The sequence below is a fragment of the Pogoniulus pusillus genome, chromosome 8, assembly GCF_015220805.1.
Source record: "Pogoniulus pusillus isolate bPogPus1 chromosome 8, bPogPus1.pri, whole genome shotgun sequence".
Taxonomy (NCBI): domain Eukaryota; kingdom Metazoa; phylum Chordata; class Aves; order Piciformes; family Lybiidae; genus Pogoniulus; species Pogoniulus pusillus.
The window spans coordinates 16,203,099-16,228,526 of record NC_087271.1 but is presented as its reverse complement, the minus strand read 5'-3'; the positions used below and the strand labels follow the sequence as shown (position 1 = coordinate 16,228,526).

General features: G+C 43.4%; 1 protein-coding gene across 1 annotated transcript in view; it reads right to left on the bottom strand.

The window, feature by feature from the left end:
• SLC35A3 (solute carrier family 35 member A3) overlaps window positions 1-25,428 on the bottom strand; it is a 35,930-nt gene that overhangs the window by 6,127 nt on the left and 4,375 nt on the right. The window contains exons 2-7 of the mRNA XM_064147367.1: window positions 11,826-12,030; window positions 10,766-10,920; window positions 10,554-10,676; window positions 8,743-8,914; window positions 5,126-5,244; window positions 4,281-4,414 (exon numbers count right to left, since the gene is read on the bottom strand). Of these exons, the coding sequence (XP_064003437.1) occupies window positions 4,281-4,414; window positions 5,126-5,244; window positions 8,743-8,914; window positions 10,554-10,676; window positions 10,766-10,920; window positions 11,826-12,012 (890 nt within the window). The 5' untranslated portion in view covers window positions 12,013-12,030. The remainder of the gene's footprint in view (window positions 1-4,280; window positions 4,415-5,125; window positions 5,245-8,742; window positions 8,915-10,553; window positions 10,677-10,765; window positions 10,921-11,825; window positions 12,031-25,428) is intronic.

Genomic DNA, 25,428 nt, shown 5'->3' with positions numbered 1-25,428 from the left:
TCAAAACTCATCCAGTTCCAACCCCCTGTCATATGCAGAGACACCTCACACTAGAGCAGGTTGCTCAAGGCCTCATCCAACCTAGCTTTCCCCTCCAGGGAAAGAGCAGCTACAGTCTCCCTGGGCAACCTGTGCCAGTGTCTCACCATCACTGTAAAGAACTTCTTCCTAACATCCAGTTTAAATCTCCTCTCTGCCAGGTTAAACCCATTCCTCCTCATCCTGTCATTACAAGACCTTGGAAATAGTCCCTCCCCATCCCTCCTGTAGACTCCTTCAGATACTGGAAGGCCACTCCAAGGTCTCCTGGAAGCCTTCTCTTCTCCAGGATGCAGAGCCCCAACTCTTGTAGCCTGACCTCACTGCAGAGCTGCTGCAGCCCTCTGAGCATCTTCATGGCCTCCTCTGGACTTGCTCCAACAGTTCCATGTCCTTCTTGTGCTGGGGTCTCTCAGAACTGCACCCAGGACTCCAGGTGAGGTCTGAGGAGAGCAGAGTAAAGGGGCAGAATCCCCTCCCTTGCCCTGCTGGCCACACTGCTCTTGCTGCAGCCCAGCACACAGTTGCTGTCTGGGCTGCTCTCACACTGCTGGCTCATGTTGAGCTTTTCATCAACCCAGACCCCCAGGGCGTTTTCTTCAGGGCTGCTCTCAGCCATTCACCATGTAGGCTGGATTCATGCTAGGGATTGCACCCACCCAGGTGCAGGACCTTATACTTGGCTTTGTTGAATTTTGTGAGGTTGGCCTGGGACCACCTCTCCATTATGGAAGGATGCAGGCAAAAATCCAAACAATCAACTGACACGCACAAAGTAATATATCTTCATACTGACATACTCTGAAAACTAAAATGATAGAGGTTCAAGGAACAACTGCCAAAATTAATTGTAGCAATCTTTTTTGGTTTTTTTTCACCTAAAGCTCTGTGCAACATACAAGCAGAAGGTAAAGCTGTGCAACTCCTGTGGTTACCCAGATGCTTTTAGCATCTTATGTACAACACATTGCTGGAGTTGTGCTTGCTTTGAAGTACAAAAGTTAAGTCAATCTTGCTGCTGCTCAAGAATTAGTTTGCGAGTGAGCAGGACCTATTTTTTTGGCAGATACATAAAGATTTATGCAAGAAAAAGATACCAAAGGCACCTTCTGTATTGTGACATCGGGGCCTTTCAAGTTCTTTCGGTAGTTACAGGCCTGAAACAAAATAACTAAAGCTAACTGTACCCATCTTAGAAAAGAACCTTGTCATGAAGACATGACAGTACTGGACATTGGATATACTGGACCAAACCCTAGAAGAAGCTGTGGCATCCAGAGTGTTGTCATTCAGAGGGACCTGGACAAGATGGAGAGCTGGGCCCAGGTGAGCCTCATGAGGTTCAACAAAAGCAAGTGCTGGGTCCTTCATCTGGGCCAGAACAATCCTGACTGTCAATCCAGGTTGTGGGGAGGAGGTCATAAAAAGCAACCTTGAGGAAAAGGACTTAGGGGTGCCTGGGGGAAGCTGGGCATAAGCAGACAGTGTTTGCCGGCAGCCCAGAAGGCTAATGGCAGTCTGGGCTGCATCAAATGATGTGTTGCCAGCAGATACAGAAAGGGGATTCTGCCACTTTGCTCTGGTGAGACCTCATCTGGAGTACTGTGTCTGGACCCCTCAATACAGGGAGGACACAGACCTGATGGAGCCTAGGTCCAGAGGAGGCCATGAAAGTGATCAGGTGGTTGGAGCACCTCTGCTGTGAGGGCAGGCTGAGGGAGCTGAAGGTGTTCAGCCTGGAGAAGAGAAGGCTCTGGGGAGACCTATGACATAAGAGGAAATGTTACACTCTTCTATGACCTAATAGCAGCCTGCCAGTACCTGAAGGAGGCCTGCATGAATGATGGAGAGAGATTGTTTACAAAGGCCTGCAGTGACAGGACAAGGACAGTGGCTTCAAACTAGAGCAGAGATGATTCAGATTGGATGTTAGGAACAAGTTCTGTACCATGAGTGCACCATGGTGGTGGAACATTGGAACAGGTTGCCTGGGGAGGTGGTTGGGGCTTCATCTCTGGATATATCCAAAGTGAGGCTCTGGGCAGCCTGATCTAGCTGAGGATGCCCCTGCTGACTGCGGGAGGTGTTGGACTGGATGACCTTCAGAGGTCCCTTCCAGCCCAGCCCATTCTATGACCATTCTATGATTTACAGATGATATAATAATCCTTCAGTTAGCTTATTCTGGATGTGATCTATTGTGACACGAGCAATCTGAAGTATTTTACATCCATTATCCCAATCAAAATGTTTGTTGAAGTAACAGAAACAATTACACACTTTCAGTTTAAGGAAAATCAGCTGGCATAAGCAAGGTACTAAAGGTTAAATTTTATTAACTCAAGTTAGCAGGGGTTTATTAATTGAGATGAAGCAGCTTGAAGTTTTACATGCTGCTGGCTGGCTCCAGCTCATTTAATTATTTACCTCTGTTTCCATTTTGACCATGTTTGCAGAAGCTGCTAAGTTACTTATTAATTTTCCATTTAAGCATGCAGAAGTTCTTAAACCACTGTCTACATTTGTTTGAAGAGTGCAAAAATAGGCCACTTAGAATTTAAACTCAATGTTTTCCACTTTTTAAGCCTAAATAGTTGTTCTCCTTTTTTTTTCCCCCCAATGTTTAAGTAAACTCCTCCTAATACTGCAAATACTACTTTTAGATAAAACCATGTTTCCTTGCCTTAGGTACAAAAGTTGTAAGTACTGTTAAAAGTACTTTATACTATGTGTAGCATATCTGGGAAGTGCAGGTCAATTACTAGCCAAATTCATATTAATATATCTGAACATTGCAGTATTCTGCACTCCACATAGGATCATCCACTGCCAAAAGGAGCAATATTCTGGAGCCTACTCACACAATCTGCAGTGCACAGAGCTACTACCATCTGATTCAGAAAACATCAGGACAGAGTCTATCAGGCCTAGAAGCACATAGCAAGGATATTTCTCTCCTTTTCACTAATAAATATGGTAAAAAGCTCTGCTTTAGGGCTTCTGGGTGCCTTTGGTGAACTAGTTGCTGTGTTGCATTCAGTTCTGGGCTCCCCAGTTCAACAAGAGGGACAGACGTTTACTGGATAGAGTCCAAGGAAGGGCTAAAAGGATGCTGAAGGGACTGCAGCACTGCCTGATGAGGAAAGGCTGAGAGCTCTGGGGCTGCTTAGTTTGCAGAGGAGAAGGCTGAGAGGGCATCTGAGCAATGTCTATTAATACCTGAGAGCTGAGGGTCAGGAAGGAAAGGACAGGGACAGCCTCTGCTCACTTGTGCCCTGGCACAGGACAAAGGGCAACGCATGGAGAACTGCAGCACAAGAAAGTTCTGCCTCAACATGAGAACTTCTTCACTGTAATGGTGATAGAGCAGTAGAACATGCTCCCCAGAGAGGCTGTGGAGTCTCCTTCTCTGGAGCCTTTCCAACCCTGTCTGAATGTGTCCCTGTGCAACTTGCACTAGATTCTCTGGTCCTGCTCTGGCAGGGGGTTTGGTGTGGGAGATCTCCAGAGATCCCTTCCAAACTTTATCATCCTGTGATCACAATTATCTGGTTTAGAGACTGTTTTGAGAATGGATGAAAACCAGCACAAAAAAAATCACGGTCACTGTTTTAGTCATAACTCCTCTGGCAAGGAGATGACTTGTGGAAGAACCTGTTCTTGTAGAGGCCGAAGAGAAAAGAGAGGCAAGCCGCTGGCCGTGCCTTGGCGGAGAGCAGCCAGCAGGGGGCAGGCTGCCTGAAAGAGCACAGCCAAAGGCAGCGCTTTTGCTGTGAAGCAGCCTGCCCCCTGCTGGCTGCTCTCAGCAAAGGCACGGCCAACGGCAGCGCAAGGCAAAGCATCAGAACTGGAGGACAGGACTAGAGCATAAAAGCAAAGCAGGAGCTCAGCAAACCAAGGGAGATTGGGTAAGGAGGGAACGAAAGGACTGTGAACTAAACCACAGACCCTGCAAAAGGGTGGCTTGTCAAAAGCCAAGCGTTGATATTCGGTTATTCCTGACCTGGAGGGAGCTGTGTCTTACAATAAATTCAATCTTGCCAACTACAATGAAATAAGTTTTGGTTGTGATATGTTATGAAACAAAACTTTTACATGCAGTTTGTATCTAAAGGTTGCAAAAGCATGGCTTGGACTGCCTGTTTTATTTTAACTTGTTTCTGCAGTTATATCTGCTAAGCATTAGGTTTTCAACTTTTTTTTTTTTTTTTTTTTAAGAATACATGGAAAATAATTCTTACCTTGTAGGGACAAAATCTTGCAGCCAGAAATAGGAGATCAATGTTGACAGTATAATAGAGAGAGAAGTTGCAAAGCCCTTTAAAATGTTGTCTGCGTATTTTATCACAGCAGCAATCACCAGTCCTCCAAGCGCCTGAAAAAAAGATTAAGGCTTGGATTTGCAACCTGAGAATTTCACTCACAGCAGCTGTTTTAACGACCTGCTTTACTTCAGGAAAAGCTTTTGTCTATGTTTTAGGAGCATCAAATCTATTTTATGCCATGGTTATGCACTGCTGAACATAAGTATCAGAGAAGTTCTTCTTTCCCCGTTGAAGAACACTGTGATGTTATTCTCATCATTAAATTAAGGGAAATGTTTCTACTACATATTTCTAGCCACAAGAGGATTTAAAAAAAAAAATTGTTTTCTTTTTAAGAAAAAATGTTTTATTTTTTAATTTTTTAAAAATGCTTAGTTCTTTTTATATTTTATTTTTATTTTTTAATTTTTATTTTGTTTTATTTTTCACCTTTTTTATTTTTCAAATTTTTGTTTTGTTTTATTTTTCTTTTGGTTTAATTTTTTCTTTTTTTTCTTTTTCTTTTTTTTCATAAGCATTGCAAAAGAATTAACACTTACATGCTTTAATACTGCACAAGCTATATACCTGCTATATATTTTTCCATGTTTTTTATTTAGAGATTCATTCTAATAGTGATAGATCAGACTTTTGACTGTAGAATTCTCAGTAGTTTCATTAACCCCCATTAGTTTCCCCAGTCATTTACAGAAGAGTAAGTCCCAAGCACTTCCACACACACACAAAACCACATACAAACAATGTGATATAAGGTATCTCACCTGTAGAACAACAACTACCCAAGTAAGTTTATTGTATCCTTGAAAAAATCCATTCTTTGACAGCTGTTCTCCATCATAAATGTACACACCCACCAGTCCAAATATGCTACCAAAAAATCCTGAAAGTACAAGATGGATTTAAAAGCTGCAGGTGAAAAACATGCAAACAGATCCCTTGTCCTCAAGGACATCTCTGATTTAAAACAGGGCTGCCACTTGCACTACTACTGCGTTCAAATGCAAACAGTGTTCAGACAGATATTCTCTTTTAAAAGCTATCTTCCACACTTTCACCAAGTTTGGCCTGTTCCCTTAGGATATTCTTATCTTACATTGCTTTCTGCTGGGAAAGGGGGATTTTGTTTATGGCATAGGGCAAAATTCACTGGAACACAATTTCAATTTTCCTGAAATTAGTCAGGAGAGAAGGCAGAAGTCATACTATAACCTGGAGAGAAATACAGGGAAAACTTTCAGTGGACGAGATAGTCTTTGACATAGCAAGAGCAGGACTTGGCAGTTTGCCAATTCAAATAAGGATCTAGTGTAAGGTGTCCTTGCCCAGGGCAGGGGGGGGTTGGAACTAGATGATCCTTGAGGTCTCTTCCCACCCTGACAACTCTGTGATCTTGAAAGTGGGATTCTCCAGAACCAGTCTCAAACACTAGTAGAGACTTCATGTCAAAAGAAGAAATTGAGATTAAAAAACCCCATAAATTTGTTGAATATAGTCTTCTTGTTCCAAACACAAAACTCCATCTAGTCCTCTCAGGCATGGAAGCAATGCAAGATGCTTTGTGACTGATGTAGGTCCTAAGCCTGAGCAGGAAAGGGGGAAAAAAAATCCAATAATTTTCTGTGAAAAGCTGACGTCTATTTCCATCACATCCCTCTGCACCTGGCATCGTTTTTGAGCATAATAAAATGTCAATTTTACAAGAAATCATTCTTTTTGCAGACAATTGAAAATGTAGGTTTTGTTCAGACTCCTGTTTTACAATGGATCTGCTAAAACAAAGCACAGACATCCATGCATTCAGCATCCCTGAGACATCCCTGAGAGCTCTATGCATTAGAAACATAGCTCTCTGTGGAAGTGGAAACCAGGCTGGACCAATGCTTTTTGCTGTTTGTGCTTTAACAAAAGCTTCATTTGAAAGCTCTTGACCAAATGATACATCCATGTAATTTTCGTACTTATCTCCTAGAAGCTGTATCAGGAACCTCTTTTATATAAAATATGGCAAAAACCATTTTGGTTTTGAACTGAAAGCAACCTTAATAATAAATTTAGTCTACTGAGTTTTGTAATGAGGCAAATTAAAACTCACTGATGAAAAAAAACAACAACCAGTAACAATAGTACCAATGTCACTACTAATATTATTAATACTGATAATAATAACAACAACATAATAAAATTCATCATCATTATCAGCTGATTTGCTTCACACTACAACCACAGACATTTAAGTCTTTATATGTCCCTGTCATGGTTACTCATTAACTTGAACAGTTTGTGTCTAGTCTGTTCTGGCCTCAACTGTTTTCACAAAGCAGGTACTTGACCATTCAATATATGATGAGGGTAGCTATCATCAACAAATAAACCTCACTTTTTTTTTCAGGCATCTGTAGAAAAATACTTTCAGAGACCTTTTTTTTTTGTGTGTGAAAAACTAGAGAACATTCTAGAAGATTCGTTGATTTTTCACAGAATCGCAGCACTGTCAGGGCTGGAAGGGACCTCAAGGATCATCCAGTTCCAACTCCTCTGCCATGGGCAAGGACACCTCAAGCTAGATCAGGTTGCCCAGAGCCACACCCAGCCTGGCCTTAAAAACATCCAGGGATGGGCTTCCACCACCTCCCTGAGCAACCTGTTCCAGTGTCTCACAACCTTCATGCTGAAGAACTTGTTCCTAATGCCTAATCTAAATCTGTCCCCCTCCAGCTTGGATCTGTTCCCCCTAGTTACTACATTACATCCTAAAACATCCCTCAGCAGCTTTCTTGTAGGCCCCCTTCAGATACTGGAAGGCCACAGTAAGGTCTCAGAGCCCTCTCTTCTCCACAGCTTGTCCTCATAGGAGAGGAGCTCCATCCCTCTGATTATCCTTGTGGCCCTTCTCTGGACATTTTCAATGATTGTGGATGTTTACTCATAAATTGTTTCAGATACCTGCACTGCTGCCCACTGAAGTGTTTTCAGCACAGAAACGGAGAGCAGTAATCATCAGCCCTCCTCAGCAGATTTTAAATTGTAGCTCCACCCAGAGCACCAGATCTTATCTTGAATCCTGCACTAAACCACAGCTGCCCACTCCCTTTTCTGTCTCCAGAATTCCCCAACATAACCTTTCCTCATATACCCCCAGTATCTCATTCCAGAAAACTTAGATTTAATATATGGAATTTCAATCAACACTAGCAGACAGTAAGCAGGGTTTTGAGCCCCTTCTCTATCCTCAAAATTTTATGGATACATAAAAATATTAACATCTAACTCAAATGCAGCTCTGTCTTTTTAACTGAGAACATTTATAATTAAAACACAGCAATAGGAAAAGAAAGAATATTGCTTGCAATTAGATATTTTTGACCAACAAAAGCCCCACAACATCTCCTGTTTTCAATGGTACTTCATATATGGCACTCAGTACACAACCCTGGTCTGCCACCTATGCTGAAAGCATTTATTAAAACATGCAGTTAATTATTGCTGCCCATAGGTGCAGATTTAAAGACGTTTCATTAGAGAAAGAAGAGTAATTCTGTCAACACTTTTCTGTTGCAAAACAAGAACAAAAGAGATACTGATGTCCTATGTCCAACCCTATGAATGGGATAAGATTGCTTTGAGGCAAGGGGAAAAACTCATTCAAGGAAAAGAGATCAACTCTGTTGCCATTAGTATCTACGGTTTCCAAGAACTACTTTGAAAGCAGAAAATGCTAAATGCACAAGAAGTAAGGGCATCAAAACAGTTACCATGAACTGCCTTTTGCATATGCCCCTCTCCAGTGATTACACATACTGAAATACTAACACTTTGGACTGAAATACTAACTCATTATCTCAACTTTATTCAAAACAAAGCAGTCTCTTGTATTAAAAGTGGCAAGCCATAAAAACTGCCTATCCAGAGACAAGGAGGGGGGGTGAGAGTTAAAAACATCCCAAAACACTGATTTAGAAACTTATTTTGGTTTGATGTTCCTAGGCTCTCAACAGCAGCAAGTTTTAAAACAGGAAAAAGGAATACAGCCTACAGTTATCAGATCTGATGAATGAGTGTAAAATAGAGTAATTTTGAAAGGCAGAGGACACACAGAACCCTGTGTAAGGTAACATTCTTTGGAAAATTTCAAATACAAATTCAATCAACAGATTCTCTATGAACTTACAGACACTCGGAGCAAGGTGAACCAAGGACTAGGTTGAAAACACAAAGCAACTGCTAGAATTCTATCTAGCAGAGTTTATACTCTTGATTTTAAAAAGTATCTTTATGCAGAATACTAAAATGCTGAAGGCATTTTTAATTTATGGATGCAATTCTGGACACTGATCTCAATGCTTCAGTATCTCTAAGAGATTACTAAAGTTCAACTCACCAAGCTGAATGTTTCTGATCCACACAGACTGCTTAGTTTCCTTTAAAATCTTCTCAAAATAAACCCCAGCAAAGCCACTAGAGAAGCATGCTATGAGAACTGCCATCAGGCCTACCAACTGAGATCCTGCTGAATGCTCCTTAGCAGATGTTGCTTGAGAGTCTGAAGGCCACTGGATACAAAAAGAGTAACACAAAATTCACTGATAAAGTTGTGAATATCTATAAAATCACACAGAATCACAGCATTGTCATGGTTGGAGATGACCTCAAAGATCATCCAGTTCCAACCCCCTTGCCATGGGCAGGGACACCTCACACTAGATCACATTGCCCAGGGCCACATGGATCCAGCCTGGCCTTGAAGAAACACCCAGAGATGAGGCTTCCACCACTTCCCTGGGCAACCTGTTTGCACCACCCTTATGCTAAAGAACTTCTTCCTAACATCCAATCTGAATCTACCCACTTCTAGTTTTGCTCCATTCCCACCAGTCCTACCACTATCTGATGCCTTAAAAAGTCCCTCCCCAGCCTTCTTGTACTTCAGATACTGGGAAGCCACAAGAAGGTTTCCTTGGAGCCTTCTCCTCTCCAGGCTGAACAACCCCAACTCTCTCAGCCTGTTCTCCTAGTAGAGGAGCTCCAGCCCTCTGATCATCTCCATGGACCTTCTCTGGACACAAATGCAAATTGGTTTTGTAGAAACAGTGGCAGTTACTAAATGCAGACAATCACATGCTAATAAATTTGTGTACTGTGCACCATAAATGGTTATAAAGGACTTTAAAGCCACGGTTTGTCTTTCTGAAGGATAAATCTGTCTGAACTGGGAGAATACCCATCATTTCTTTTTTCAGTCCAAGATTTATAAGCTGGAATTAATTCTGCATCAAAACATGTCTTACCATGGTCATTCATAGGCACCAGCATTTGTCACCCAACAATTAGTTACCTTACAAATACAATCTCAGGTAGAAACCCACTTGCACCAGCTTTAATGGATGAGATGAACTGTTTATTGCATGTGCTCTTCAGTGATTATGCAGAAAGCTCCAACGAGCTGGAACCCCTATTACAAGAAGGATATGCTGGAACACGCCCAGAGAAGGCCATGAAGATGATCAGAGTTCTCAAGCTGCTCCTGCTTTTCTGTGAGGACAGGCTGAGAGCCTGACCTCATCCCTGGAGGTCTTTAAGGCCAGGTTGGATGTGGTTCTGGGCAACCTGATCTAGATTGAGGTGTCACTGCCCATGGCAGAGGGATTGGAACTGTATGATCTTTGAGGTCCCTTCCAGCTCTGACAACTCTATGAGTCTATGATATTTATTAAGATAAATTCTGCAATATACCTAATAAAAGAGAATAAAATGCAATGCCATAGACAAAACACACATTATTGTCAGTTACCATTAGAATATTAATTACCATTGAATGGTTCGTTCTCAGAGTCTTTTCAAATCCTGCAGTCTAAAAAAAAAAGTTTCCAAGATCTGTTAAAATCTGCTAAAACTACTTCTAACAGCCTCTTATCCCATGATCCTACCCTCTGAAAACTTCAAAGGCCTGCATCTGCTGCTGGCAGGTTGCTCTAGAGGTCCTGTCATATTCTGCAATAAAAAGGTGTTATCTTCTGCCTTGGAATCCTTTCTGGAGTCCTCTGTCCCTGGTCAGTTGTGATTTGTGGCTTCTGACTATAGTCTGATGTTCATGTGCAGCTGGTACAAGCAGAATGCTGTACGACCTGTGCAGAAATCCATGTTCCTTGGACAAACACATTGAATAAACACAAACCTCCTGTTAATATTTACCTGCACAAATGCCACTCCTGTCATCAATATCACTAATGAAAGCCACTGGTATACACCCAACTTCTTGCTCAACATGGACACGGAAAACAAGGCTGTGGTAAGAATTTTCAGTTGATATGTAACCTGGAAGAACCCAGAAACAATTAGCATGGTGTAATTCATGGGGAGGGGAACAGGTTTGAAACTTACAGAGAAATCCAAAGGTGCAGTACCTGGTACGTGGCTGCATCTAGGTTTGACAAGGCTACATACAGCAAGTTATTCTGAAGAGTATAAATTCCTGAAGGAATAGCAAGCTTAAGAGTCTCCTTAGGTTTATTGAGTATTTCATCATGTAGCACTCTGTTCAGAGTCCGTAAATTGCATTCTACCCAAAGAAACAAGAAAAAAAAAAACATTCATTGAAAGGAGAGGGAAAAACCCCACCCCAAACCCAACAAACCCCCCCCCCCCCGCAAAGAGATAGTAATTCTGTGTTCTTAAAGATCATTGATACCTTCTTATAGCTATCACTGCTATCAAGACTTCAAAATACTGTTTATGTTTGTTTGGCTTTCAAAAGCCTCATATATAAGGAACATAAGGCTGCAAAATGTCTTCATGTAGCCCTGGAATATCAGGACTAGAACAGTTATTCAAAATACTTTCAGTGAAACTTACTGACAGCACATCAATATTTGAAGATGGTACATTAAGGAGTATCAACTGAAAAGTGCACATTCAGAAGCCTACAGTCACCCATATTTATGCATATATAATGGATAAATTTGAACTGTTGAAGATTAAAAGCCCAGATACAGTATAAAATGTACAAAATAAGGACTACAGTAAATCTGAATACATCTCCTTTTTTTGAGCTGCAAACTGAACTGTGGATCTGCCTGTAGTAAGAAAATGATTTCTCTTCTTCATCTGTTGCTTATTAGAGGATTCTACACAACCATTTGTGCTTTGGACACACTTAAAGCTTTTCATTTTTTCCCTAGTTCTACATATGAATTCCTTCAAATGCCTGGACAAGCTTCAAGCTGTTAGCAGAAAATCTATTCTTGCACTCCTCAACATCCATGTTCATTGAAGCAAATATACACTATCTTGTAATTGTGTGCTGAGGAGTGAAATATGCTTAGCATCTTCCCAAGACTACTTTATTACATGAGGAGAAAGGAAAAGCTTTGCCATCCACCTGTACTCACATGGCTGCTTTGCAGTTGCCACTATAATACAGCATATTGATTAGGAAAACAACTTGGTGCAAAATTTGACACATACTGCTGTCTTTGTAGACCAAGAGAACACAGGCTAAAATCTTCAGGAGTTCAGCAAGAACTACTGCTGTAGAAGATAAGTAACGAGGTCCTTCTTCTTTCAGTGTCCGAGAGTATCGCATGGTCAAGACTAAACTTGTGGTCTGAAAAACCAGGATGCCCAAGGAAAGGTATTTTAAATTGGTAGACATTTCTTGACTTTTTTCTTCCTGGAATAGAGAAAACAAAACAAAACCCAACAAACTTAAACTCAGGCTTAAAAGGTGATACCACAGATACACTGATTCCCAAGGGAAACATCTAGCTAAAGAAGTTACCCAAAGGAAAACAACAAATCTGATCTGGTGATTCAAAATAATAAAAAAACAAAACAGAAAAAAGGAGAATACCTCAGAAATGTTTTTTTCAAATGCACAGCCAAAAATGGGGAAGCATATCAGAATATGAGAATTGATAACTAACAAAGAAATCGTATGTTTCTTATACGTAATAACAACAAACTAAAATCAGGGCTATCCACTGATAATTAGCTTCCCAAAGTAGAATAAGGACTATTAGCAGAGATCATTGAAGAGAAGACTTAGAGGGGATCTGATCAATGTTTATAAATATCTCTGGGCTGGGGGTCAAGAGGGAGGAGACAAACTCTTCTCAGTTGTGCCCTGTGATAAGACAAGGGGATGGAAACTCCAACATGGGAAGTTCCACCTCAACAAGAAGAAGAACTTGACTGTAAGGGTCCCAGAGCACTGGCATAGGCTGCCCAGAGAGGTTGTGGTGTTTCCTTCTCTGGAGCCTTTCCAGCCCTGTCTGGATGTGTTCCTGTCTGACCTGTGCTAGATTCCATGGTTCTGCTGTGGCAGGATGGGTTGGACTCAATGATCTATGGAGATCCCTTCCAACCTTTAACATCCTGTAACCATGAATCGATAATTAGCTTCCCAACAACTAACTTCATGAAAGGAATCTCCCAAGTGAAACCAGTTGTGGATTTCTTTATGTAGGTGAAGCTCCAAAGGCACTTTCAAAGAGAAAAAGTCCCAGGCTGTGGTAATGCAGAATGTCCAGTACCCATGCTGCAGTTACTCCCAAAATGAAGAGGTCTTATTTTTCTACCTCTCCAAAGTATTTCAGGTTGCAGTCTCTGCCTTGCCAGATGACACAGTGCCAGCACAAGATGGGTAATGGTTTAAATGAAAATCAGAGGTGTGCATTAGGAAAAGGAGAGTTGAGGGAAAGCAGAGTTGAACAGCAAGACACAGGATGAAGCATTATGATTATCCTGCTGAGAAGAAAATCAGTTGAATATAGATGACTAGGCAGATGTATCCATTTCCCTTATACCGCAGTGACTACCTCAAATCTTATGTTAGTAAAGCTGTAATACACTCATCTCTGCCACGAACTTCCACCAAACTGATGTGGTTTTCTCTGCCCTTTGTCAACAAGGGATGAGCAAGCAATGCTCACTGCAATTCTCATGCATGAGAAAGCAATTCTCACTTGGCAAGAATGAAACATTGCAAGGAAACAAAAAAATGCATTACTGCTATACAGAGTATTAGACAACTTTCAGCTGTTCTTCACATGACAAAGAATTTTCATACACACAGAACTTATGCTTTCTTCTGCCTTTGCTGCCTGCATATTTAAATACAGAGCAATGTTCCACAAGTAAAATCAAATCAGTAATCAAAAGTTAAAACAGTAACAATGAAGGCAGTGCAGGACCTTCTCATGTCCAGAAGTCTAGAAATGGCATAATCATTGGATGTATATACCAGAGCTGCTCCTATGCATGCTTTACACCTACAGGCACACAAGTCTCAATGCATTAACTATCTTTCTACACACTGCTGGCAGCTCTACATGCTTGTGGCTGAAACCGAAGTAATTTTCTGCTGGCTGCATTTCTCTAGCTCAAGATGCATTTCACAACAATTCTCTGCTATTTTTTCTGAGGGATCTGGAAAGCCATGCCAGTCAAAGAATTTTTGACTTGCCTTTACTTTGTCTCTAAGCATTACAATATTTTCTCCAGTCAAGCACGAAGCATATATGAAGAGGGGACATGCAAGGGTAGAGATTATACTCCCTGTAGAGAAAAAAAGCAGCACAGAGAAAACGGAGGGAAAGGGAAAGAAAAAGTTAAAATAAATCAAAAATGCACTGAGAGAAAACACAGAACTGAACTTCATTAGAAGATCTACCTTATACTACTGTAGAAACCTGACACTGCAAAATGCACACTTACATGAGCCAACTTGCACAAAGAATTTCTTCCACCTTTTCCACCTAACTCCTGTTTTAGTATTGAGACGCTTAGGGGGAAGCAAGTTTCCTAACTTTCTAGGTCTCAGTGTGAGAACACACATCTCTCTTGTGTTAGGGTCCAGATTTCTGCATTCTGTGAGGCAGTGGAGTGACAAACACTTTTACAAGTGTTCAAAGTTTTCAGAGATCAATTCCTTAACCTTCAAAATAGGTCACAGCATCAGAACACAATGTTCATATGAATTTCTTGCCAAGGTGAAGACCTATTTACTAAGCTGTTATAAAAAACTTACAAGCAAGTTTCAAAGCATTTAGCATGAAAACATACAGAAGGCACAACAATTTAAGAAACCCATCAGCAAAGCCCTAAGGAATACATACCACAAGATCATCTTCAACTACAGTTCTGCCCTCATTAGTAATCATTATATGAAAGGAACCTTCCCCAATGTGTCTCAAAAAGGTGCCAGTAGCAAGAAATATTTCTTTACCCAGGTTCAGAGCTTCCAAAAATTCTCCAAAAAAAAATGGACTTTTAAGTGTCCAGTGTGGTGGCTGAAATAAAGATACTTGTTAGAAGTCCTGTCAGTAGCAGCAAGATAGGTGTGTAGAGAGTAAAGTGTATGAAACTTTATGTTGTACTTACAAACAATTGGTTTGCAGAACAGGAACTAGAGAGTCCTCAAACTTACGTATGCTAATAAAATAACCACCCTCTGCTGTGTACACATTGTGACTTATCAGTCCTGCTCCCTCTGCCTTGCTCTTAAGAGCTGCACATCAGTTCACAGAATTTGGTGCTAAGAAGAAACTGGATCCAGAAAAGCAGTCACGCATGGAACTCCAAGCATCTGAACTGTCACCAATGCAGCTGCACAACAGGTTTGGATTTACAGGTTCCTATCAGAGGTGTAATTGCTCTCTTAAGCCGTGATTTCCTCTTACACTCACTGCAACAGACTCTCCAGTCATACACTAAATGAACTTTTCTCTTCAGCCCACACTTTGCCCTAAATCAATAATGAAATATAGCTTCCCAATGCATTTCCTGTACAGTTATCAGCAGGCTTCATACTGGATTTTGCACAAACTACTGAGTGCTCTGCAGGATGCATCTGTTGCTATTTCAAAGACTAGAAACTGAGTGCCCACATGAACTCGGTGAACATGGAAAGGAGGTGCAAAGTACCTGCAACTCAGTGACTGCAATGTGGCCTGCCACATCTGTTCACTAGTTGTATTAGATGAGGTCAAAGAAAAGGAGCTTCTGTGTACGGTGCAGACATGTCCTACAGCCATCAGTATGGGTGGCAGATTTACAGAAGCCATGCAGTAAGCAGAGGTGGCATTTACAGCCACACAACATTCACATTCAGGACATGCAAGTGAGTAAAATACAGATGGATACCAGGGAGTGGAACATCTTCCTTATGAGGAGATCCTGAGAGAGCTGAGGCTCTTTACTTTGGAGAGGAGACTGAGGGTAGACCCTACTCATGTTTATAAATATGTAAAGATGAGTGCCAAGAGGCTGGAGCCAGGCTCTGCTGGGTGATGCCCAGTGACAGGACAAGGGGCAATGGGTGGAAGCTGAGGCATAGAAAGTTCCATGGAAACAGGAGGAATTTTTTTTTCCCTGTGAGGGTGACAGACCTCTGGAACTGGCTGCCCAGGGGAGTTGTGGCCTCTCCTTCTCAGGAGATATTCAATACCTGCCTGGATGAGCTGCTATGTGATCTGCTCTAGGTGATCCTGCTGTGGCAGAGGAGGGTGGATTGGATGAGCTTTCAAGGTCCCTCCTGGCCCCTAACATTCTGTGAGTCTGTGACAAGCTGTTCCCCTTGAAAGTATCAAGGAAGAGAATGCTGGAAAGGTTTTACAGACTCAAAAGAAAACAAAACAATCTATACAGGAAGCAATACCTTGGGCTCAAAGTATCAGAAGGTGCAAAGTCCAAGTAACATCTGTTCAAAGGAAGCAGATGCTTTCAAAGAGGAAAAATCACATTTCTATTTCATAGCACTCATTCAGAGGAAACAAATACATTTCTGACCTGCTGATTTTCAGCTCTCTTAGTAACTTTTCCACCACAGAGTAGAATTTTGTATTTTAAGTTTTATTTTTACACTGCCTCTATGCTTCCCCTCCTTCAATACTTGTAAATTCTAACATTTGCAGATGGGCCAAAGGAACATAACCAATTTAACTTAACAAACAGTAAGCATGTCACATGCATTTTATTTTTCTCTATCCATTCTTAATAAAAGTCAGGATTTACTACATGTGCAACAAGACCATAACAGGACTTTCATTAACCTTGAGATGTTGCCTTTCAGAGATACAACGGTGCAAACTTTTGAGCTTCTGAGCTGCTAAGTATCTACAGCAGCAGAATGTTGTGCAAAATTCAGGATTACCTCATAAATTTATCCTATTTGATAATAAGTAGGAAGTCTCAAAACCTGAGAGAATTACTTTAGTATCTAAAGCACCTAAAGAATCTGAATGTGCACAAGTCCACAGGGCCTGATGAGATCCCCCCACAGGTCCTGAGGGAACTGGTGAATGAAGAAAGAGCCAAGAAGGATATGGAACTGTTGGAGCAAGTCCAAAGGAGGGCCACGAAGATGATCAGAGGGCTGGAGCCCCTCTCCTATGAGGACAGGCTACAAGAACCGAAGCTCTGCAGCCTGGAGAAGGGAGACCTTCAAGGAGATCTTGGAGTGGATTTCCAGTATCTGAAGGGGGCCTATAGGAAGGCTGGGGAGGGACTATTGACAAGGTCTTGTAATGACAGGACATGGGGTAATGGGTTTAAACTGACAGAGGGGAGGTTCAAACTACATGTTAGGAAGAAGTTCTTTGCAGTGAGGGTGGTGAGACACTGGCACAGGTTGCCCAGGGAGGTTGTGGCTGCTCCCTCCCTGGAGGTGTTGAAGGCCAGGTTGAATGAGGCCTTGAGTGACCTGTTCTAGTGGGAAGTGTCCCTGCCTATGGTGGGGGATTGGAACTGGCTGAGCTTTGAGGTCCCTTCCAACCTAAAGCATTCTATGAAGTTGCTAAACCACTGTCCATCAAATTTGAAAGGTCCTGGCAGACTGGTGAAGTTCCTGCTGAATGGAAAAGGGCAAACATAACATCCAGCTTCCAGAAGAGAAAAAAAGGGTGACCTGGGAACTACAGAGCAGTCAGTCTCACCTTTGTGCCTGACAAGATCACAAAGCAGATCCTCATGAAGGCTCTGCTAAGGCAAATGGAAAACAAAGCAGAGGTGACTGGTGGTAACCAGCAATGGCTTCACCAAGAGTGTGTTGATCAAGGGCACAATGTCCACCTGCAGACAAGTGGTGTCCCTCAGGGGTCAGTGCTTGCACCAGTGCTGTTTAACATCTTTGTCAGTGATATGGACAGAAGAATTGAGTGCAGCCTCAACAAGTCTGCAGATGGCACCAAGCTGTGTGGCACAGTTGACTTGCTAGAGGGCAGGGATGCCATCTAGAAGGACTTGGACAGGCTGCAGCGGTGGGCCCAGGCCAACCTCATGACATTCAACAAGGTCAAGTGTAAGGTCCTGCACCTGGGTGGGTGCAATCCCAAGCACAACTCCAGACTGGGTGGCAAATGGCTGAGAGCAGCCCTGAGGAAAAGGCCCTGGGGGTCTGAGTTGATGAAAAGCTCAACATGAGCCAGCACTGTGAGTGCAGCCCAGACAGCAACTGTGTGCTGGGCTGCAGCTAAAGCAGCATAGCCAGCAGGGCAAGGGAAGGGATTCTGCCCCTTTGCTCTGCTCTCCTCAGACCCCACCTGGAGTACTGTGTGCAGTTCTGGAGCCCCCAACACAAGAAGAACATGGAACTGTTGGAGCCAGTCCAGAGGAGGCCATGAAGATGCTCAGAGGACTGCAGCAGCTCTGCAGTGAGGACAGGCTATGAGAGTTGGGGCTCTTCAGCCTGGAGAAGAGAAGGCTTCCAGGAGACCTTGGAGTGGCCTTCCAGTATCTGAAGGGGGTCTACAGGAAGGCTGAGGAGGGACTATTTCCAAGGTCTTGTAATGACAGGATGAGGAGTAATGGGTTTAAACTGGCAGAGGGGAGATTTAAACTGGATGATAGGAAGTTCTTTCCAGTGAGGTTGGTGAGGCACTGGCACAGGTTGCCCAGGGAGGCTGTTGCTGCTCCCTTCCTGAAAGTGTTCCAGGCCAGGCTGGATGAGGCCTTGATCAACCTCTTCTAGTGGGAGGTTGGGAATTAGATGAGCTTTGAAGTCCTTTTCAACCTAAAGCATTCTATGAAAAGAGGATTCTAGAAAGAAGCATCACTAATTTAATTAAAATACTCCTTAGTTAAACTCAGAGGCTAGAGACTGTCTTGAGATGTTTTCCAAACAAGTTTGAGTTACACTGCATATTCTGGAAATCCTTCCAACAAGCATAGTCTGACACCATCTGCAAGACCAAGAGGGAAGGGACAAGTCCACAGGCACTCCCACAATTCCACACCATGCTGATAGAAATACATGCTGATAAAGTGAGCACACAACTCTTAAGATTGGAGTTTGCCTAGCATCAACTTTGTCCTCTTCAGAGATATTAAAAACCTGCCTGGATGTGGTCCTGTGCAAGCTGCCTTAGCAGGAGAGCTGAACTATAGAATCCCCAGAGGTCCCTTCCAAACCCTACCACTCTGTGATCAAGCATGTGCTTCACACAGCGTCACAGGATGCTAGGGGTTGGAAGGGACCACTGGAGAACCTCCACTCCAAGCCCTCTGCCAGAGGAGAACCAGAGAATCCAGTGCAGGTCACACAGGAACACATTCAGACAGGGCTGGAAAGGCTTCAGAGAAGGAGATTCCACAACCTCTCTGGGCAGCCTGTGCCAGTGCTCTGGGACCCTTACAGGCAAGAAGTTCTTCCTCATGTTCACCTGGAACTTCCTGGGCTGCAGTTTCCATCCCTTGTGCCAGGGCACAAGTGAGCAGAAGATGTCCCTGCCCCTTCCTTCTTGACCCTCAGCACTCAGCTATTTACAGACATTGCTCAGATCCCCTCTCAGCCTTCTCCTCTGCAGACTAAGCAGCCCCAGGCTCTCAGCCTTTCCTCTTCAGGCAGTGCTCCAGTCCCTCTCCACAGGGCTGCTCTCCAGCAGATCACCTCCCAGCCTGTACTGCTGCAGTTTATTGTTCCTTCCCAGATAGGGGACTCTGCACTTACCACCGTTAAACCTCATTAACTGATTAGCATGTTTCAGACTCATAGAGATGTTAAGGTTTGTGTGTCTCATGTTTTCACATTATTGTTTAAATTACAAAGATGACAGGTCCTGTGCAAGTGACTCAAATTTCTTTTCTCTGACTGTGCATTTCTCCTGCATCAATACATTGCAAGTTCTTTTGGTGTCCCAAACCACAGAATATTCATCAGTTTGGCCCGAATGACTCAGGAAGCTTTTTCTTACAGTCCCTGCAGCTGACTGAGTTAATGAATTAATTTTCTTAAAATTTAGGAAACCTCAAGAGAATAGCAGAGAGAAAAAAGTAAAACAAAAAATCAGAAGCTAACTAAAAAAAAAACAAACCAAAACCAAGTGCCCAACACTACCTCAAGAAGTAGCTAACACAACAACAACAAATTAATAACTCATTCCAATAATCATAGAATGTCAGGGACTGGAAGAGACCTCAAAAACTCATCTGGTCCAGCCCCCCTGCCAGAGCAGGATCACCTAAAGCAGATCACACAGGAAAGCATCCAGATGGTTCCTGACTATCTCCAGAGAGGGAAACTCCACAGCTCCCCCGGACAGCCTGTTCCAGGCCTCTGTCACCCTCACAGGGACAAAAAAAATCCTTGAATCCTTAGGGTTCCCATGGAACCTCCTATGCTTCAACTTCCACCCATTGCCCCTTGTCTTGTAACTGGGCATCACTGAGAAGAGGCTGGCTCCATACTCCTAGTTCTCATCTCTTACATATTTATAAGCATTAATGAGGTCACAAACCAAAAAAAAAACCCAAACCAAAATCCACCAGGTTAAATGCACAGGTTAAGAACAACATCACACTTTGAAATGACTGAGCAACCCACAGTAAAAGTCATGCATATAATTACTACCAGATGACAGAAGTGACAGACCACAGCCAAGGAGATGCAGGCACTCAGCACCTCTTACTGCATCACAGGTTTGAAAAGTCACTTAAAAGGATTTCAGGGTACCTACGTTCATGACATCTGTAAATCAAAGTCCATTTATCACTGACACATCATTAGAACAAGTCCATACTGATAAAAATCAGAGGAACTCAGGAGGGAGGGAAGGTAAAAACTGCACCAGGGGAGGGTTAGGTTGGATATTAGGAAGCACTTCCTCATGGAAAGGGGAAACAGGCACTGGAATGGACTGCCCAGGGAAGTGGTAGCATCACTGTCCCTTGAGGTCTTTAAGAAAAGATTGGATGTGGCACTTGGTAGCATGGTTTAGCTGATGTGGTGGTGTTAGGTTATAGGCTGGACTTGATGATCTCAAAGGTGTGTTCCCACCTCAGTGATTCTGCAGTTCTGGAAAATGTACTGGTTTAGGTGCCCACCCAGCAATTCACACCTCACTGGTAAATCCTAGGATTCTACACAGGCACAGAAGCAAAGGCTTCCTAGGTCATGGCCTAATGATGCACCTATGACAGCAAATGCACAGTAACAGACAATGGTGAAACGAGGCCCTTCCATGAGGCTACAGAGCTAAGCTTTGTATTCATTTCTGCCCACTGAAAATAAATTCTACTGGCAACTATTTTTTTACTCCTCCCTGTTATGCCACAAAAAGAGTTACATTTAAAAAATGAATTAATTGCTTGCAACTATTATGCTTCCAGTCTTCAGTGATGGCACCACACGGATCACAGAATCACAGACTTACTGAGGCTGGAACAGACCTCTGAGATCAAGCCTAACACCACCACATCGACCAGACCATGGCATTAAGTGCCACATCCAAGCTTTCCTTAAACACTTCCAGGGATGGCAACTCCACCACCTTTCTGGACAGTCCATTTCAGTGCCTAATTCCTAACATCCAACCTAAACCTCCCATGGTGCAGTTTCAGGCCATGCCCTCTTGGTCTTGTCACAAGTTGCGTGGGAGCAGAGTCTGACCCCCACCTTACTGCAACTTCCCTTGAGGCAGTTGTAGAGAGTGACAAAGTCCTCCCAGAGTCTCCTCTTCTCCAGGCTGAGCACCCCCGGCTCCCTCATCAGCCTTCCCCTCCAGTCCTTTCCCCAGTCTCATCGCTCTCCTCTGGCCCTGCTCCAGCCCCTCAATATCTCTCTTGCAGTGAGGGCCCAGAGCTGCACACAGTGCTCGAGGTGAGGCCTCCCCAGTGCCAGTACAGGGCAGAATCACAGCCCTGCTTCTGCTGGCTGCACTATGCCTGATACAAGCCAAGATGCCATTGTCCTTCCGTGCCAGCTGGGCACACTGCTGGCTCATGCCCAGCCAGTTTTCACCCAGCACTGTCAGGTCCCTCTACCAGGCTGCTTTCCAGCCTCTCATCCCCCAGTCTGTAGCACTGCATGGGGTTATTGTGGCCAAAGTGTAGGACCCTGCACTTGGCCTTGTTAAACCTCAGACCTTCCAGCCTAGCTGTGAAAAGTTCTCAGTGCCAATGGCCTTTGAGAATAAAACACCAAATTGCAGGAGCTCCTGCTATTGCCAGCTCTCACTTCATTTTATAACTAATGCATTTTAAGGTTGCTTAACCAAATTAAAGGCATGTACACAGCAGTCAGAATACAAAGCCAGACAGAAGCAGACAGCCTGTCACAACTGCAAAAAGGCAAAGTTTAAGTTCTGTGTGCCAGCACACCAAGTGCTATATAAGGGGTCTGATAGAAAATAAACACTGGTTGAGTCTGCCTTACAGAAGGAGAAACAGAGCAGACAGTACACTTCCATTCCAGTGGAACAGGTATGGACACACTTCCCAGGCATTTGCTCTGAAATCAGGCTGGCAGACTAAAGAAACAGGATTGTGTTCTTACAGTTCTCAAAGCAAATGCAAGTCCAGCATTGATACTACACCTATACAAACAGCTGGCAACAAGGAGTTAAAACAAGGCTGGAGGTGGAGCAAGAGCCAGCCTGCAGAACTCGAAGAACCAATTTTACAGGATTTCCTTCTATGCTTTCACACATGCCTTGTCCTCTTCCTTGCGTTGGAGAACACACAGGTAACATGCCACTGTCTAGAACACAACCACATTCCCCAGAGGAAAGTTCTATTCCTCAAATATTCTTCCTGGTGGACTCAGTAGAGCTTTTTTTTTTTTAACCCAAAGTAGTACCTAGCACAACAAATAGTTTTTTTCAGAGAAATAAAAGGAAAATTGCATGAAATGGGGCTGTTTAGCCTAGAGAAGAGAAGACTGAGAGGAGATCTGATCCATTATGTACAAATATCTGAGGAGTGGCTGCCAAGTGGAGGTGGCCAAGCTCTTTTTGATGGTCAGCAGCAGTAAGACAAGGAGCAACAGCTACAAATAGGTTTCAGCTCAACATGAGGAGAAACTTCTTTACAGTGAGGGTGACAGAGGCCTGGAGAAGGCTGCCCAGAGAGGTTGTGGAACCTCCTTCTCTGGAGACTTTCAAAACCCACTTGGATGTGTTCCTGTGCAAACTATGCTAGGTGATCCTGCCTTGGGCAGGGAAGTTGGACTGGATGATCTCTGGAGGTCCCTTCCAACCTCTAACATTCTGTGATTCTGTGAAATTCAACGAGGCCAAGTGCAAGCTCCTGCACATGCACCTAGGGCATTCCCTAGTATCAGTACCAACTGGGGGGGATGAAGGGATTGAGAGCAGCCCTGTGAAGAAAGGCTAGGTGGTACTGAGGGATGAAGACTTGCAGTCAGCAATGAGTGCTTGCACACACCTCCGACCTGTTGTAGCAAGGGGTGTCCCTGCCTATGGTGAGGGGCTGGAACTAGATGATCTTTGGGGTCCGTTCCAACCTAAACCGTTCTGATTCTATACTGGTGGATTGCAGTCAGCCTAGTCAGCAAGCTGAATCCTGGGCTCTGTGGCTCTGTCCAGAAGAATGGTCGAGAGGTGGTTCTGCCACTCTGCTTTGCTGAGACTTCACCTGGTGTACTGTGTCCAGCTCTGGGGTCCTCAGCACAAGAAAGATGCAGACCTGTTAAAGTGAGTCCAGAGGAGAACCACAAAAATGGTCAAGAGGGCTGGAACACCCCTCCTCTGAAGAAAGGCTGAGAGAGTTGGGATTGCATGAACTAGACAGAAAAGGCTTCAGAGAAATCCTATTAGGTCTTTCCAGTACTTAAAAGCTTTTAAGAAAGACAGAAAGGCTTTTCCAGGGTATGTAGTGTCAGGTCCAGGAGCAACCATTTTAAACTGAAAGAAGGCAGACTTCAGTTGCATGCAAGGAAGAAATCTTTCATGATGCGGGTAGCGAGACACTGAAACAAGCTGCCCAGAGAAGGTGTAGAAGCTCTAGTGCTGTAATCAGAGTTGGATTGCATGGGATTCTGAGCATCTGGATCTAGTGAGAGATGCCTCTGCCCATGGCAGGGGGGTTGGAACAAGACAGTTTTTAAAAGGTTCCCTTCCAACCCAACTCATTCTTTGATTCTATATTTACCACAGTACTGAGGTGTTACTGAAGGCGCAGACACCTTTCTGAATCTAGCAAGTGCTGCTGAACTGGGTTCTGAGCCAGATCTTCTAAACATACAATGTTCTAACTGCCAAACTTGGAGACTGTGGTCATTCTTCTCCCAATATGTAATCTTTCATGTCTGTGCCATATTTTTTTTAAACCATGTTATAAACATTTTTAATAACCTTAAGCTTTGTATGTCTCATTTTAAAACATCACTGTTAATGTTTTCCATTCTTACTCATACTCAATACATGTTTTCTTCTTTGCTCTCTCCATAAGCTATCTGTACTTGTTCCTCCCCAAGTATCTGACCCTTTCCAACTGAACCCCTGCAAATCATTTCATTAATTTAAAACTTACCTTGCTCTTTCTTTTGTTTTTCATTTGGTTATCCATTTTCCTTGCTGTATGCAATCCGTGTTAGGTTCACTATGGGAGAAAAATAAGCTCTGCTTTCCTCAGAGCTTGTGCTTTTCAGAAGAGTTATGAAAAGCAGCTTCCCTAGCAAAGTTTTTTCCCTTATTCATCTGCCAGAAACTGAGTAATGAAGGTTTTTTCCTGCATTAGGTTTCCTTCAGGCAGTATTTCCAGCTTTTCTGTTTCATTAAAAACAAAGAAAGGTGCCTTCAACTGGTGAAAAAATTAGGACCAGTGTTCATTTTCATAACGAGGATAGCACAGTAGAATGCTGGTGGTGGACCTTGCTCCTGCAACGTCATCTAGCTTCTTAGTCCCAGCCCTATCATGGTGTGCTAGATTTGGCTGGGATAGGCTAAACTTTCTTCATGGTAGCTGGCACGGACTTTGCTTTGGATTTGTGCTAAAAACAGTGTTGATAACACAGGGATGGTTTCATTACTGCTAAGCAGAGCTTACATAGGTTCAAGGTCTTTTCTGCTGCTCACAGCAGCCAACCAGTGAGCAGGCTGGGAGTGAGCATGAAGCTAATAAGGAACACTGCTGGGACAGCTGACCAAAAGCATATTCCATACCACATGCCAACATGCTCAGTGTAAAGACCTGGTGGAAGGAGGAGGAAGAGTGGAATGTTTGAAGTGATGGTGTTTTCTTTCCCAAGTAATCGTTCCATGTGTCTAGTTCTGGGCCCCTCTGTTCAAGAAGGACATGCAACTAATTGAAAGAGTCCTGCACAGAGGTGCAAAAATTATGAAGGTGGTGAAACATCTTCCTTAAGAAGAGAGCCTGAGGGAGCTGGGGCTCTCTAGCTTGGAAAGAAGGAGCCTGAGAGGTGACCTCATGAATGGTTAGAAAGATGTAAAGGTGAGTAACCAAGAGGATGGAGCTAGACTCTGCTCAGCATGCCCCATGACAGGACAAGGGGCAATGGTGGAAAATGAGGCATAGGAAGTTCCACGGAAACAGGAGGAAGAATTTTTTTCCCTGCGAGAGCAACAGAACACTGGAACAGGCTGCCCAGGGGTCTTGTGGAGTCTCTTTCTCTGGAGATATTCAAGACCTGCCTGGATGTGTTCCTGTGTGATCTGCTCTAGTTGATCCTGCTCTGAAAAGGGGATGGACTGGATGAGCTTTCAAGGTCCCTTCCAGCTCCTAACCTTCTGTGATTCTGCGATGTGGTGGAGTCCTGCTTTCCCAGAGATGGCCAAACACCTGCCTGCAGATGGGAAGTGGTGAATGAATTCCT